This window comes from Anthonomus grandis, chromosome 13 (assembly GCF_022605725.1).
Source record: "Anthonomus grandis grandis chromosome 13, icAntGran1.3, whole genome shotgun sequence".
Taxonomy (NCBI): Eukaryota; Metazoa; Arthropoda; class Insecta; order Coleoptera; family Curculionidae; genus Anthonomus; species Anthonomus grandis.
Genome location: NC_065558.1, coordinates 18,918,114 through 18,934,450, shown reverse-complemented (window position 1 = coordinate 18,934,450; position 16,337 = coordinate 18,918,114). Strand labels below are relative to the sequence as shown.

The following is a 16,337-nucleotide window of genomic DNA, read 5'->3' as shown; positions in this document are numbered from 1 at the left end:
CTTAAAAGAACGGGCCAACAATTTTTGAACCAATTATACCGTACCAAACGTTGAAACTGAAACGGCCTCTTGGATGTACTAACAAAAGATTTTTTCTTGACCAATAATGGTAGTGTTTTCTATTAAACATTCCATAATTTGAGAAATTTGATTCATCTGTCCATAAAATGTAACGAAAGTTATTTACATTTTGGCGACAGAACTTAAGATGCCAATGGCAAAAAACAGGTCTTCTATCTGGATCTCCTGTTTGGTACTTATACGGAATAAATTTGTACTTTTTTAAAATCCTTGAGAATATCTGATTTTAAAATCTCACGATAAGCTTCGAAATAACCAATAACTGCAATTTCCGTGGCCTCCGTGGTTTCCGTAGTTTATTATGAATTCTTTTTTTGTCCTTGTTTTAGCAAAAGCATTTGTGTTGTCCTAGTGTAGTATTATCTTGCTCTCAAAGAGGATTTTCTGCACACTAAATAAAATTCTTACTTCTTCTTAATTCTTATGTACTTAATTTTTCTTAAAATTAATAACTGACACAATAAAGCTTATAAACGAGTATTTGACAAACACACTAATGTTTAACATTTATTGATTTTATCATTGTTTTCCAAAGCCTTCTACTAGTAGTTGCGAGGATGTCCAGTTTAGCAATTTGTTTTTATAACCGTCTTAATATTTTAATACTGCAAATAATTAAAAATATTTATCGTTATTTTGAAACTCAAAAATACGATTCTCAATTGTTTTTTTTCTACTCATTTTTATCAGCTTTTAAAATGTTTCTAGTTTGCTAATTTAAACAATTTTGTATTTTCACTAATAATAGAGTTACCAATAGTAGACACTTAATTTGGATAACCCTGTATATATTATTCACAAAAACATTGTACATTTACATTCAAAGGGTAAGATATATACACTCAGTTGTTCACAAATACTTTTTTTTTCGGGTATATACTGTTATATCAACACCAATCCCCAATCCTGACATTTTAACCATATTATATCATTTATTTGTCATAATTTATTAATATATTTTGTGTAGTTATGTTGATTTATGATATCCTGACAGAATTACAAAACATTTACTATTTAAGAACACAAAATCAATAAAAAAATTAACTTCATCAAAATCTATGCCCTATAATATAATAAAATTAACAGTATACACAAAAAATTAGTTTCAATTTTCGTATTAAAAAATCTAACCCTACCTGCGATTAAACAAAAAAAATCACTGAACCGAGCTTCAAATTAACAGTTATACTCTCTTCACTTAAAACCGTAAACTGGAGGTTTTTTAGTGCGTGAAACGCTTTTATATTTATATTTTGCAGACCATAATTCACTGGAATTTCGACAGATTAATATTGTTATAAAAATTAACTCTGTAACTGTATAGTCTGTTAGACAAATATCTACGTCACAATTCGTTCATTATCTGTTTTGGAAAGGAAATTTGATACACAGAAGGTTTTATCTGCATTTTTTCGAATCGAAGTTCATTTGTGCGTAGGCGCATTATGATAAGTGACGTTCTATTGAAAATTTACCTCTTTTTTTCGTATTTTTCCAACATAAAATCCCTAACACTTTGCTCGTCTGTAGAAGTGGGCGGTGTACCTTCGTAAAGTCCCAACCATACTTTTTTACAGTAGGCATTTCCTTTATTTTTGATGGTATCGATTTCTTCTGGTGTGAAAGTGGCCATCGATATCGATTTTACTCGGTGTGGTGGCGTAATACCTCGTCTAGAAAAAAAAACAATTATCAGATATATTTTCTTCTAATTTAATGATAATAATCATAATAATAATAAATAATGATAATAACAAATAAGATTATATCGTTTGGAATATTGTTGGGTTTAGGGATCAATAAAATAAAAGTCCAAGCCGATTTAAATTTGCCGACGATTCGCAAAATGTATTTGCATCCTTATATAGGGCGAATTCGATATGTTGGACTTTCTGTATATATGTTAATTTTAATTTTTTTTTGACTTAAGTCCAACATATTGAATTCCCCCTGAGGATGCAAATATATTTTGCGAAACGTCGGTAAATTTAAATAGGCTTGGACTTTTATATTATTGATCCCTAAACCCAACAATATTTCAAACGAGATAATTATTCATAGTAGTATAGATGATGTTAGACAATGTGTAATAAAAAAATGACATTTAACGAAACATGCAATTCATTTTTGCATGTTTCATTTCTTTATACACCATCATCAACGTCATATATTTTTTTTCAATTTCAAACAATTCAATGTATTCGAAATTTTATACAGTGACCGCCTAAAGTTCCGCATAAGATGTAATGTGCATAGACGTACTTATTTGTTTTCTTGTTATTTAAATATAAATATTTCGGAAACACTTGAGTTTTGAGATAAGGTGTGTTATTCGAAACTTACTTTAGGCGGTCACTGTATAAAAGAAACTGTATATATTCGGGAATGGAATACATGCTTTCTCCTCGTTTTTTGTCTGTAAATTATAATCTATAAAAATATGATGTAAACATAAACAAATAAGACTGTTTTATAGTGTTCTTTATTTAATGTCTTAATTTATTTATTCATTTATTTGTTTATTTAATTGCAAACTGTATGTATCATTTCCAGCCCTGAAAAGGGCCTAAGTATAGGGCGAAACGTCGGCATTTCTTCTGAAATAAAATGTTTTATTTGAACTCCTAGACCTGCGACACTTTCCTTCCAATGTAAATATTTTTCCCTGCCACTATGCCACGAAGTTTTGATTATTCGATACTTGGAATAGTCGTGTTTTATTACATTTTTTTTAACAAATATACCTAGTTTCCACAATTGTAAAGACACTGAATTTTTTGGTGATGGTGGAAATGAGGAGAAAAAAAACGTAATACTTTATTTTCAATCTTATAAAGGGTGTATTAGACCCCTTGTAAAAAAATCGACAGCATAAGAATACCAAAATAAGCATTAATTTATACCATTACACCGAAATAATTAGAAAGAAAATAGCAGCACAACATGTACAGGGTGGGCCAATTTAGACGTTTTCTTATAGGAAGTCATGTCCCTGTTAGAGATAAAAAAAATTTGACCTTCATTCTCCGGGCTCAAATTTTAAAAGAAGTTTATTGAAGCAAATAAAATTTTGCTATGGCAAACAGTTTGGCCGCTAGAGGGCGTTTCTGAAATTTGGTCATTTTCGTTTTTCGGTTATGGCTGTTGTGTTTTTAAAGATAAATGATTTCTGTAAAGACTTTCTTATAGCACTTTTAAGCGCTTAACATGCTCATGATATTTAAATTTATACAGGGTGCTTCATTATTATTTTTTTTTTTTTTTTTTTTTTTTTTTTTTTAAATGGAATGCATTTTATTTTTTTGCATTTTCTTGTAGCCCTTAAAATTCCCTTTTCAAATATATATAACACTAATAATCTAAATTTAATAGTTTACGATATATAAATAAATTTCTTAAATATTAAAAACACGTAGGTAATGACCCGCCATTTTAATCGCGTAAACGGAAGAGTAGGCGTGTTTTAAACTGCTATAAGTGAAGCTTAATATTTACATAAACAAACTTGTTTTTATAATCTATGTTTTCCTTTGTATTTATATTTTGATATTAGAATCCAAAAACGTATCAATTTTTCAAAAAATTCCATATGATTAGATGTTTTATCAAATATAATGAGAATTTAAGGGCCTGCGATATCAACGTCCTTATTAAAAATAAGTGCAGTTATTTAAGACACTCAAAGATTAAAAAAGGACGTTAAAGGTTCTGTATTTTTTATTTGTGATACTTCAGTAAGCGCTTTTAAAAATCAAAAGTAAATTAAACAATAGCTCCTGTTTTATTAAATATTAATTATATTAATGGACAAATACAGTTATAAAAATAATTGTTAAATTTTGCATTGCATTACAACAGCGAACTGTAGAGGACTTTTTAAGAGAGGTAATGGACTTGAGTAGTAGAAAAAAAATACTATTATCTTAGTAAAATTGACTGAACTTTGGACAGATCTAGAATTATGTAGAACCTTTTTCATTTGAGTATGTGAATTCGAAGTCAGATCTTAAGAATGAAGGGTAGAATTCTGGAAAATATCTAAATGTACCAGAAAACCAGATTAAAAAATTATATTTTTGTCGAAACTAGGTATATAAAAGAAATAACGAGTGTATCTAGTTCTATGAAGCTCGAACAGTAAGAACCAAATAAACATCTTAATTTATCAGATCTAAATTTTTTAGACATAACATTTAATTATTTCTTAAATAATTCACATAAAGTAACAATGCATCAAGTTCTTATTATTTAAATTTTCTTTTAACAAATTTCAATTTTCTTAAAACGGCAAACAATTAACTATTCAGTAAATTGAAACAAATTAAACGAGTAAAAAATATTAAACATTTTTTACAATATATTTTCAAAATTCATTCCACCAACATTTAGATACTTTTCAGAAATTTTATGCAAATTTAAAGTGGAATTTCTAATAAATATGTTAAGACTAACTTGCGCTGATAGGTATTACCGCGGTCAAGTTATTGCTGCCTGTTTTCTATTAAAATGCTTTAAGCCTTTTGGTGGATTAAATGAAACAATTGTTTAAATAAAAATAGTTTCTGAAGTAGACCAGACCACAAAAATGATTGTAATTAAGAATTGTTTAAACCTAAAAATTTTCGATCATTTCAAAAAAAAAATAAGCATTACGTTTTGGCTGGTAAATATCTTTAACCATTATCAAGGGTAAACTGTTACAGAACAATATATTGATTTAAATAGACTGGTTGAATCAACTCTTTTTTTTATTTAAAAAGCAAAATTAATACTATCAACCTTTCCTTTCAATAACCTCGCAAAAAATAGTCTTCTGGGTTTAGTCAACATAACCAAGGTAATGTTCAGGGCGATTTATATTAAATAACTAATTGTTTTGCCTTGTTACGTGATATTTGAACTGGTGAGTCTAAATATTTTCAAGTTGACCTCTTTCCGAAATGCATGATGTTTATTTTGCAGTGCCAATAATATGGATAAGCCGAAGAGCGTTGTTTCAAGATATTACGATCTTGATGATAAGACCTGTACATATTGTAAAACCTCATTTAAAATAAATGATAGTAGACAAATCCAGCTTTTGCTAAGATGTGTCAAAATACCTGAAAATGTAGTATAAATTCTTAAAAGAGAAATTTTTCCAGTAGTAACAATAGCACCACGTCACGTTCAACCGAGGTATTAGAAGATAATTTTACTACTGGTACTGAAACTACCTCTCAGGAGCGACAGGGAGAATATTTATACCTATAAATACCTATATATTTATACTACCAATATTACCTAATTATATACTTATTTATTTACCTATTTATTATTAATTACCTATTTATTAATTACCTATTTATATATCTAAATATTTATACCTATTATAGCTACAGAAATTGCTTCACTAGTCAGGTCTGTGCCTTCATCAGTTATTCAGTTAGTTCTTGATTTTTAAATATTTCTAAAGCATCACAGGGTACAATTTTATCGTATTTTGATAACATGTCCTCTCAAGAAAATAACAACATTGATGAATACTTGCAAGGGCTATTTGTGTTTCGGGAGCCTCCTTAGATATGACAACAAAGTATGATTAGATGTATTTATAAAAATGAGATGCGCATATAAACCACCCTCTCGTTACCAGCTGTCAAATACACGCCTCAAATCCGAGTACACTATGCAGTAAAAACTGCAATTTCTTCAAATATTAGTGAAGCACCTATAGTTCGGCAAAGTTATCTGAAGCTTAGGGGTATTATAGGTGAGACGGGAGGTAAACATAGCCGCTCCATTGGCGTACTATTTTTCAGACAATGTAAATAACTTAAACTTCATAAAGTCTCATAAAGACGTGTTGCACAAAACAAATAATAAATATGCCTATGCCTCTGTTTGTCGTTTCACACTTTGACTAGTTTCAAGTTATATTTTTTGTGGAATCAGGGTGTAGAATTTGGAATGGGGAAAAAACATGAAAGTTAACCGGTCTTTGTTTTCAAAATGTATTAATTTACCATCAATTATTCCTTATTTTACCATCAATACTATCAGGCTTTTCTCAATATTTAAACAAATTTTATTGATAAATATTCTTTTCTGTTAGGACTTAGAGAATAGAAAAGGCATTCTTACTAATGCTGTTCTTTCAAAAGATAGCAATTGCTGTAATGTCGATAAATCCACAATGAGCAAGTTATCTAAATTCAGGTTACTTCTGAAAAATGAAAGAGTGTATATTGCTTCTTTAATGTCTCTTAATAAAAATCTTAATGAAGTAACTAAAGAGTTCATTAGCTTTTAATTGCTATGAAAAATCCAGTCAAAGAATTTTAGGGTTTAAAGATTTAGGTTCTCGGAGTAAAAACTCCAACCAAACATTTCATGTTTTTGTATTCATGATTCAAGGTCTTAAAAAACTTAAAATGCCAGTGTCCTATGAGTACACTGAAAACAAGTCAACTCTATATTACGTTGTTGTTAATGGGTAATTTATTACTATAAAATATAATGTGTGTAACAGCTAGTTGAACCTTACATATTCCACTTACATATGTACAGGGTGACCCAATAAGACTGTTCCTCGGCCATATCTCGGGAACTGCTCGTAAAAAAAATTAAAAAAAAAAAAATTATTAGGTAAATCGGTCATGAAAAATCGTTGGAAAATATTCTAAAAGTTCTAAAAATTACCACCAGAGGGCGTAATTGCCATCTTAAATTTTAAAATTGCATTTTTCTTTAAATTTCGCATAACAACCAAATTTTTTTTTTTACATTTTTAAAGAGAACCAGGTTATCTATGATTTTCGTAAAATAAAAAAATCAGCCATTTCAAAAACAAAGATGGTGGAGCGCGTTCAGTTGTTTTTGCAATAACTTGCTTTAACTTCTTAACGGTTTGACCGATTTTAACAAATTTGGTATCGTTGAAAAGAGCATTCCTTGGGCAATAAGAATCAACCAAAATATAGTTGATTTAGTTGAATCCTTTTCCGCCTGGGGGCTAGCTTTGACACCATCACCCAAAATCCTAAAAAAATCAAAAAAATCAAATGGAATGATATGACTTTTTCTTTATGAAAAAGTAGCCAAATAACATCCAAAGAGGCCAGTGAAAACCGCAAATATTGGGAAAATAAGGAAAAAAAACGCATCCCGAACGTAATAAGTCACTTTAATATTATAGGTAGGCCTTGGAAAATGAAACAAATGAAACATGAAAGGAACAAAAAAGTGATCTAATGGCGACCCAGGTGTTCAAAATGGCCTCCGTCATTTTGGACGCACATCTGAAGACGCTGATGAATTTCAGCTATTAGGATATTTAAGATGGCATTCCTAATTCTTGCAATCATATCCTCGCGGGAAGTTGGCCTTGTTGCATAGACTATATCCTTAATCCTTCCCCAGAGATAAAAATCAAGGCAGGTTAAATCGGGAGACCTAGAAATATTCATTAAGTTTCATACGTGTGCAATTATAAACAGAATCATTCCAAATAGGCAACGTCTAAAGATTCTTGTGTTAAATACTTGCCTTGGCGCCCAAGGGAATAGGCTTCCTCTTCCGATCCAACGGTCAGGGAAGGTGGCATCTAAATACTGGCGAACAGCAAGAGCATAATGGGCGGGGCAACCATCATGCTGGAAAAACATATTTTGGCGGACGTTCAGCGCAATATCTTCCATTAAAATTGGAAGAACATTTTCTAAGAAATGTAGGTATGTTAGACCATTTAATGCGCCGTCCAAAATATATGGACCAACAACCCGCCCTCCAATTATCCCACACCAAACATTTACACTATATCTCCCTTGATGCTGAACTTGTCCAAGCCAGCGCGGATTATTTCGGGCCCAAAAGTGCATATTATGTAAGTTTAAGTGCCCATTGCTATTGAAGGTGGCTTCGTCAGTCCACAACACAGTTGAAAGAAATTGAGGACTTTCTGCTATCATGCTTAATAGCCAGTGGCAAAAATCTAGCCTTTGGTCGAAATCCGGAGGAGAAAGGGCTTGGTGTAAGTTGATATGGTAGGGATGTAGCCTAAAATAGCAAGAAATGTAAAAAAAAACCCTAAGATATGATATTTAGCAGGTTACATACCTATGGGTTCGAAGAATGCGGTGAACCGTACTTTGAGGAATACCCAAGTCTCGAGAAATCTCTCTAGTACTAATTTGGGGATTGATTTCTACAGATGCCAGGACATTAACTACATTTTGTTCGTTATTTTGCCTATTTCTAATCAGGGCAGGTCTATGGATGCTACCTGTTGTTAACAGGCGCTGGGCCAAACGCACAAACACGCGGCGATGGTATCGTGGTCGATTCGGATAGCGCAAATAGAAGGCGCGGGCAGCGATGGTCGCATTTTGCAAACACTCAAAATATATCGCCAGCATATTAAATGCTTCTTGGTTAGAAATCGGCATTGCAGAAAAGATTCAAAATTCAAATAACTACACTTTCTGAATGTAACACAGCAGAATAATGACAATAACAATGACAACAACACAGCAAATGACAGCTGTTATTATTTTATAATGCATCATGTTTCATTTGTTTCATTTTCCAAGGCCTACCTATAATATTAAAGTGACTTATTACGTTCGGGATGCGTTTTTTTTCCTTATTTTCCCAATATTTGCGGTTAGGAAAGACATTTTGACAAACGGTTTTCACTGGCCTCTTTGGATGTTATTTGGCTACTTTTTCATAAAGAAAAAGTCATATCATTCCATTTGATTTTTTTGATTTTTTTAGGATTTTGGGTGATGGTGTCAAAGCTAGGCCCCAGGCGGAAAAGGATTCAACTAAATCAACTATATTTTGGTTGATTCTTATTGCCCAAGGAATGCTCTTTTCAACGATACCAAATTTGTTAAAATCGGTCAAACCGTTAAGAAGTTAAAGCAAGTTATTGCAAAAACAACTGAACGCGCTCCACCATCTTTGTTTTTGAAATGGCTGATTTTTTTATTTTACGAAAATCATAGATAACCTGGTTCTCTTTAAAAATGTAAAAAAAAAAATTTGGTTGTTATGCGAAATTTAAAGAAAAATGCAATTTTAAAATTTAAGATGGCAATTACGCCCTCTGGTGGTAATTTTTAGAACTTGAAAATATTTTCCAACGATTTTTCATGACCGATTTACCTAATAATTTTTTTTTTAAAAATTTTTTTTACGAACAGTTCCCGAGATATGGCCGAGGAACAGTCTTATTGGGTCACCCTGTATAGTGTCTTTTACTGTTCTGTATTTTATTATTTCATGTACAACTTTCCAGCTTTTACATCTTCAATTTTTTTACCTGAACCAGCAATTTGTTAATTGGTGTATATGGCCTATCTATAGGATTTTTATATTAATTATTGTTGATTTTTAGAGTATACATTGGTTGTAAGATTTATAATCACTTGCACCATAATATAAGAAATGCCCAAAATATATTTGTTTTTAAGAAAAGGCTCAAAATTTTCCTGGCCGAGAAAAACTGCTACTAAAAAATTCTTCGAGAAATGTTTTACTAAAATTTCCAGCAACAAATGTTTGTATTGGTGGGCAATTTTCTGGAACTACTGTATTTGTAGTTATATTCGTCAGCTCATACTATACAGTCAGCTGGTGTTTTGCTCTTGCCTAAAATAGATTTGTATATGGGAAATTTGTTTCTTTTTATGCAAATTCTTTTTATATTTTTTTGTAACATAAGAAATATAAAAAGGAAATGTGAAAGAACAGGTACTGGTAACAATCTGTTTTAATGGAGTGGAGTACCCGCAGGTTGTGACATTTAGTAGTTTTCTTAAGTTGAGCCCATCTTAGAATTTCCCGCGCTATATTCAAATTTGGTGCCATGACCACGCCTTCTTTCATCTGATCTGACTGATTTCTTTGATCTGATTGGTTAAACAGGTTGCCAATGGTTATGGCTTACAAATATCAAAATTAGTTCGAATTACTGCACCGTCAGTAGAGGGCCGAAATTTCTTCGCGTTAACACGGCAACCCACACTTCTCGATGTATTTGTGTTCTGTGATTGACAACGGAGCTAAAGTAAATAAGGCTCGTGAAATAGGTTTAGCAGCAAGTACGATTACATTACTATTTCTGGTTGTATTTCTGCTGGTTGAAGAACTCTTGAAATTAGATCCATTTTTTCTACTTTTTAAAAAGAACATAATTTCAATTGTATCTGAGTAAAAAAAACTCGCAGATTTTACATGCAAGGTTTGAAAAAATCCAGTTGAACAAAACGAGGCGATACATCTCTTTAAAATTTCCGGTGAAAACAGGACGAGGTTTTTTTGTTTTTTTGTCTAAAAATCTTTTTGGACGCTCAGCATTCATTGAAACGTTTAGCAACTGATGAGTGAGCCCAGATATTTCTGATGTTGTTGCAGTCGTCAAATGCAGTAAGACTTCTTCTTCAAAACGAATTTTGGTTATAAATACAAGTAACTTATGACTTGTTCCAGCCAATCTTCAAGTAGATAAGGTTTTTTGAAGCTAGTAGTAGTAGGAGTGGAAGCTCGGCAAATAGGTCTAAAAAGTCTCTCTTATTAAAAACTTGCACGTTATCCCAATTCAAATATTTAAGATCTTCTTGTTAGAGCGTTGCTCCAAAAATTTTTCTTATTATTTTTATATTAGGGCACATTAAAATCTAATGTTTATAGTATTAACATTAATACTCGAGACGAACTAATTAATCGAATTAGTGTGTGTTGCAATGAAATGCGACAAAAACGCATTGAACTTGAACGGATTGTTGATAGTGTCAGAAGAAGATACATCAAATGTATTGAACAAGAGGGAAGACATTTTGAACAATTGTTATAGTTTTAGGTTTGTTTAATGAAATTTTGATTTTTTAATTTTGGCCAATCAAGAAATATAAAATTTGAAAATGTTCAATATTTGTGGTTTTCTTTCTTTTGCCCATGATATTGCTGTGAAAACAAATAGCTATCACAAAAGTAAGTATATTATTGGAAAGCATATTAAATGCAGTAGTTTTTGCTGAAAAAAAACTGTCCCTATTTACCAAATTTTAGAAAAACTACAACGAAGAAGATACCACTAATTTTGTACATTTCCCAAATGTTACATTTAATTTCTGATAACACCAAGTATAAAAAATTACTCAAAAACTTAAATATACCTACCCATCTTATAGCAAATTTAATTCTCTTTCAGATGGTATATCTATTATGTGGTGGTAAGGATAACGGAGATATTCTTGTTTATATGAAAAAAACAAAGAAATTTGCTAAAATCAAAAAATGTTAGGTAAATACCAGAAGAACTAACAACTTTTGTAACAACTTTTTGTTGCAAATGACTTGTATAATCACCTCTTAAAGTTTGGCGGTTTCTATAGTAGACACCCTGTATAATTTGATTCATGGACCTAATAGATCCGCGCGTTGTAAGCGTAGCTATTGTGCCATTCTCCGCTATCCTTCATCCTCTTATGTGTCGACATTTTTAAAGCTGACGGGCCAACCAGCAGTATCTATATTACGTATAAGGTCGAAGTAATCCGAAAATTATCCTACCACAATATTTTTATGTTCAACGAGTTTTTAATAACAACAAAACTAATCACTACCGGGAATTATATCAAATTAAAAATTTCCCAAAAAAGAAAGATAAAAATGCCCACAATAAACAAAAATAATGATGTCCTTCCGAAATCCCATATCTAAATGAATTTGAGAGTAACTAATTATCTCGCCGTTAATTTTAATGCGTTTGGAAAAAATAAATAATTATGAGAAATATGGGCCACTGATGGTAATATTATGATAACGATGTTTCATTTTCGTGCAAATCAATTCCACGATTCGAGCCGCTGTTTATAAACAAAATAAAATCTTCTTGGAACAAAATAAATTATGTTTATATGTAAAATTAAGTAATCATAAAATACAGTAAATCTGGACGTCATTGATTAAATCGTTTTAATTTTTATGACACTTTTAACAACTTATTCTCAAGGTTCACTTAAGTGATCAGTGTTAATTTTTACGACCTTCTAAATAAGACAATACTTCCATTTTCCAATATTCCATTTTCTCTACAAATAAACCTTTTTTACGATAACTCGATTATAAATGCCACGACGAGCCTTGAAATTTCCATAAAATAACAAAGGAATCTATAATTTTCTTTAATATTCTAAAGAGCGATTTTTCATCAGAACCGCACCAAACGATGACAGTGTAAGTAAGACTAATTAGCAAGTCTGGCCATAATTAGATTTTACTTGTTCAAGGCTTCATCAAATTTAATAATAGAAAATGGTTTATTAGTGCGTTGTTTTCTTTGATAAAAGGCTTATTCGGATTCTCAAGTCAATGAATTAGGTTTAGCTAATTAAATTATTATTAAAACCTATGAGAATTTGTGTTATACAGCATTGTAATGATGAGAGCCGTTGACATTATTAAAGAAGAGAAAGTAGAGAATGTCAATTAATGTTGTGACTGATTTTAATTTGAGTGGAAAGTAACCAAAATAAGCTTTTTGTCTGAAACGACTGTCAATGTTATAAGTCAGGCGATATCTTTAAAATGTGATGACAATATATGTTATATGTTACATTATATGTAGTTATTTTTCGTTTTTAGTTATTTATCAATGGAATCCATTTACATTGTAGTTATGAAAATATAATAGGTTGTATCCAAAGTAAAAAATATCACACAAAAGCAGATTTATTTATCTAGTAGACCACTAGCACTGCGAACTAGTTGCGAAGTTGGTTCATTTATGTTTCAGATTAAGTTTCAGATTGTCTACTATTTCGAAAAGAAATTTTAAGTTTAAAAAGTGACAACCAGTCACTTTTACGGGACAGTCTATAGCAACATTTATTACTTTGTGTAGAACAATGATCTAGTGCAATTCTTCTTGATTCTAGTGTAGGCAAATTTAGACTAACCCTTATCCACTAATAATTGCATTTGTCTCTATGGTATCCATTTCTAAATGCAGTAATTCTCAAATATTTATTTTGGACTTTTTCACTTCACTTGACCTCTGAATGAAACCAAGCATCTTCATTTTACCCTGTTAATGATGTGATTTTCAAATGATAAAACTTTGGGTCCATCCAGATTGTCAAGTCAGAAACTTCTGATTTAGGGCTAATTGGAAGTTTATTAAAAAATTATTGAAGATCCTTTTGTAGAAGAACAGCAACATTCAAGGACTCCTAAAGATTTTGACATCATCCGTAAACATAAGTAACACTGAAATTTTTGAGATTTTTCACCAAATTAATAAAGAAGAGGCAAAACAAAACAGGGCCACAATGAGAACCTTGTGGTACGCCTGATGGTCCACATATTTCATCGGATAATGAGCCTGCAAGATTGACCATTTGAGTTCTCCCTCTCACAAACTCAGATATCCACCGAAGAAGAGGATTAACATAACGTCGAGCCTTTAGTTTTTCTAAGAGATGTATTTTTTCTCCATGATTCGAACAACTAGGCATAAAAAGTATCAAAATGGCCATTATCAAAATTTACCTTTAATTGGATCCGATTCAATTTGTTTTTCACACAGCTAAAGAATTCTATTTATTGTTGTATTTTTGATAAAATTGGTCATTTCACTAAACAAACATGAATAACCATAGAAATCTGCCAATTGTCTATCATGTCCACCGTGTATAATTAGTTAGAGAGAGAAAATAATTGCATCAACTTTTCTATTTAAAATGAAGCATTATATTTTGAAATTTTTGCCTTTTTTTATGTGTACCTGCATTTATTAACTAAAAAAAAGCTTTTCAATAACTCATTAGTTATTTTGTATTTAGTATTTCAATAACTTAGTTTCGGAGATATTGTCGCTGAATTTAAATTTTTCATTTCACTTATTTTATTTGTTAATTACATTGGAATAACGGAGTAAATCATTGGAATTTCCTCGGGAATTTCGCTTTTTTTACTAATTACATTTTTTAATAGTCATATAGCAGTACTGTTATGTTTTTCTTAGATACAGTTTCTTCTTAAAAAAATAATAATACTAATATGTATATCGATTTAAAAACATCCTTACAAATAGTACATTCAATTGATTAGTAAGTGACAAGTGAAGGTCTATTTTGAATAAAAAATAAAGCTCGAAATGAATTTAAGTAAATTCAGTTTAGAAAATAATTGAAACGTGCAAGGATTGCGATACATGGTATATGCAGGCACTCAACGGGACTGGCCGTAATCCAAGGTTTTAGGTTGTTAGGTTACTCAAAAAACGGTATTTGAAAACTTTGCTTTGATGCCTCTTTGACCAGCAATATAATTCAAATTTTTAAAACTGCACATCAAACACTGCAAAGATATCACGCGTCCGCTACTTTGTAAATTGACGCTGTAATTTTTATTAGAAAACTATAAGCCTAAATAAAATAAAATAAAATAAGGAAGTATACAAGTTTTTACTTAAAACAGTGTATATTAACAGTTATCTTTACCAGGATTTCGGCATCAACATAAATGAGTAATTAGCAGCTCAAAAAACATATTTACCAAAAAAGCAGAAAAAGCTAGGCAACTTTTTTTTTCAACTTTTCTTTCAACAATTTTGATTCTTATTTCCTTGGAAAAAACATCTAAAAGTGTACCGCGTTTACAGGAAATGTACTAAAAGGCGAAAATTAATCTCATAACTCGTTTTTTGCTGATAAAAAGTTCATCAAATTTTTATTGCTGTTCTATTTTAATTTATAGCGACAAAAAAATTTCAAAATGTTAAAACCAATTCTTTAAAATTTCACTTAAATATAAAATTTTTGCATAAAATTTCCATTTTTTAATTAGTTTTTTGATAAACCCTTCACATTTATCAAAATATTCAATTCAACAACACTAAATTTCATGAAATTTATTCCAAAATAATGTCATCCTAGATATTTAAGAGAAATCTGATATTTGGCCTCTGAGAGACCGAATTACGCTAGAATTCTTGTTTCATTCTTTTTATAATTTATAATTAGGTTTTTTTTTATTTTTTTTTTATTTAACTCTAATGCCCTTAACCCAAGGTTATAGGTTTAAGATATATTTATTATTGTAGCGCATTTTCTAGGTAGTTTGCTATCATCACAGTAATTCGATCTTATTGACTGCAGCCTTAGAACATTAAAAGGCTAGAATTAGTAAATAACAACTTTGTTTGAGATCAACATGTGCACAGGGGCAAGGAGGGTGTTTTGTTTACAAACATATTCATCGATCCTCTGTAGTCAAGTTTACACGCATTTTCAAAAGAAGAAATTTTCAGCTATATATCAACAAGTATATAATAATGTTCCTTTAACTTACTGATGTTAGATTTTGGATTAAAAATAAAAATAAATATATGTTATTCTTAGCGCAAAAATAACATCTTCAAAGCAAAAAAAAAAAAATTAACATTCTTATTTCTAAAACCGCTTCTAAAAAATTTGAAATGGCAATACCGCAGACACATCTGATGTCATCTTGACAAACGGCTTTGTGTTTACATTCAGCATCTGTGCAGTTCTGTGTTTTTTCTTTAGTTGAAAAAGGAAAAAGGTTGAGTCATTTCAGTGCTTTTGTGAACTGTCACGATAGTAAAAACTTGCTTTTTATTAGATAAGTACCTTTACTCTAATGAAATGCGTTAAAAAAACGCATAGAGTTCATAAACGGTAATAATGTTTATAATTTAAAGCATAACCTATTATAATAAATATTTATCATATAAATATTTTTTGACGACGTCACTGGTAAAGATTACTTGTGTCGATGGAATCAACAATGCGATCGAGCGGCGTTGCGAAGTTGTTGCCTTTTTCTCTAATATACTTTATTCATTCATTTAACTTTGAAAATTGACTGTATAGAGAATATTATCATATATTATGAAAAAAAATGCTTCATATTTTATTAAAGAGGAATAGTACTGTTTTGTGGCTGTCAAAATAAGTATAACTGTAAAATTTCTATGATATTATAAAGTGTGTTTTTTTGCCATTTCTCCATAAACATTTGGCATCGTTGCATCAGAGATGTTGCAAGCAAACAAACTGCCCATAGTTTCACGGTAATGCTAATTTTAGCCTTTCAATGTTCTAAGGCTGTAGTTCTGAATAGTTAAACATCGCTACAATTAAACAATTCTCTTAAGTTCTTTAGCCAGAACACCAGGCGTTTGCCAATGCTTCCCTTTCCACTAATCTTTCCTTGAACATCAGTTGGGAGTGTGTGTATTT

The 16,337-nt window shown here is 30.7% G+C and overlaps 1 protein-coding gene across 3 annotated transcripts in view; it reads right to left on the bottom strand.

Moving 5' to 3' along the window:
- Positions 1-16,337, bottom strand: part of LOC126744181 (arf-GAP domain and FG repeat-containing protein 1) — a 144,390-nt gene that overhangs the window by 64,380 nt on the left and 63,673 nt on the right. For all 3 annotated transcript variants that reach the window (XM_050451539.1, XM_050451540.1, XM_050451541.1), the window contains exon 2: positions 1,557-1,754. In XM_050451539.1, coding sequence (XP_050307496.1) covers positions 1,557-1,754 — 198 coding nt within the window. The remainder of the gene's footprint in view (positions 1-1,556; positions 1,755-16,337) is intronic.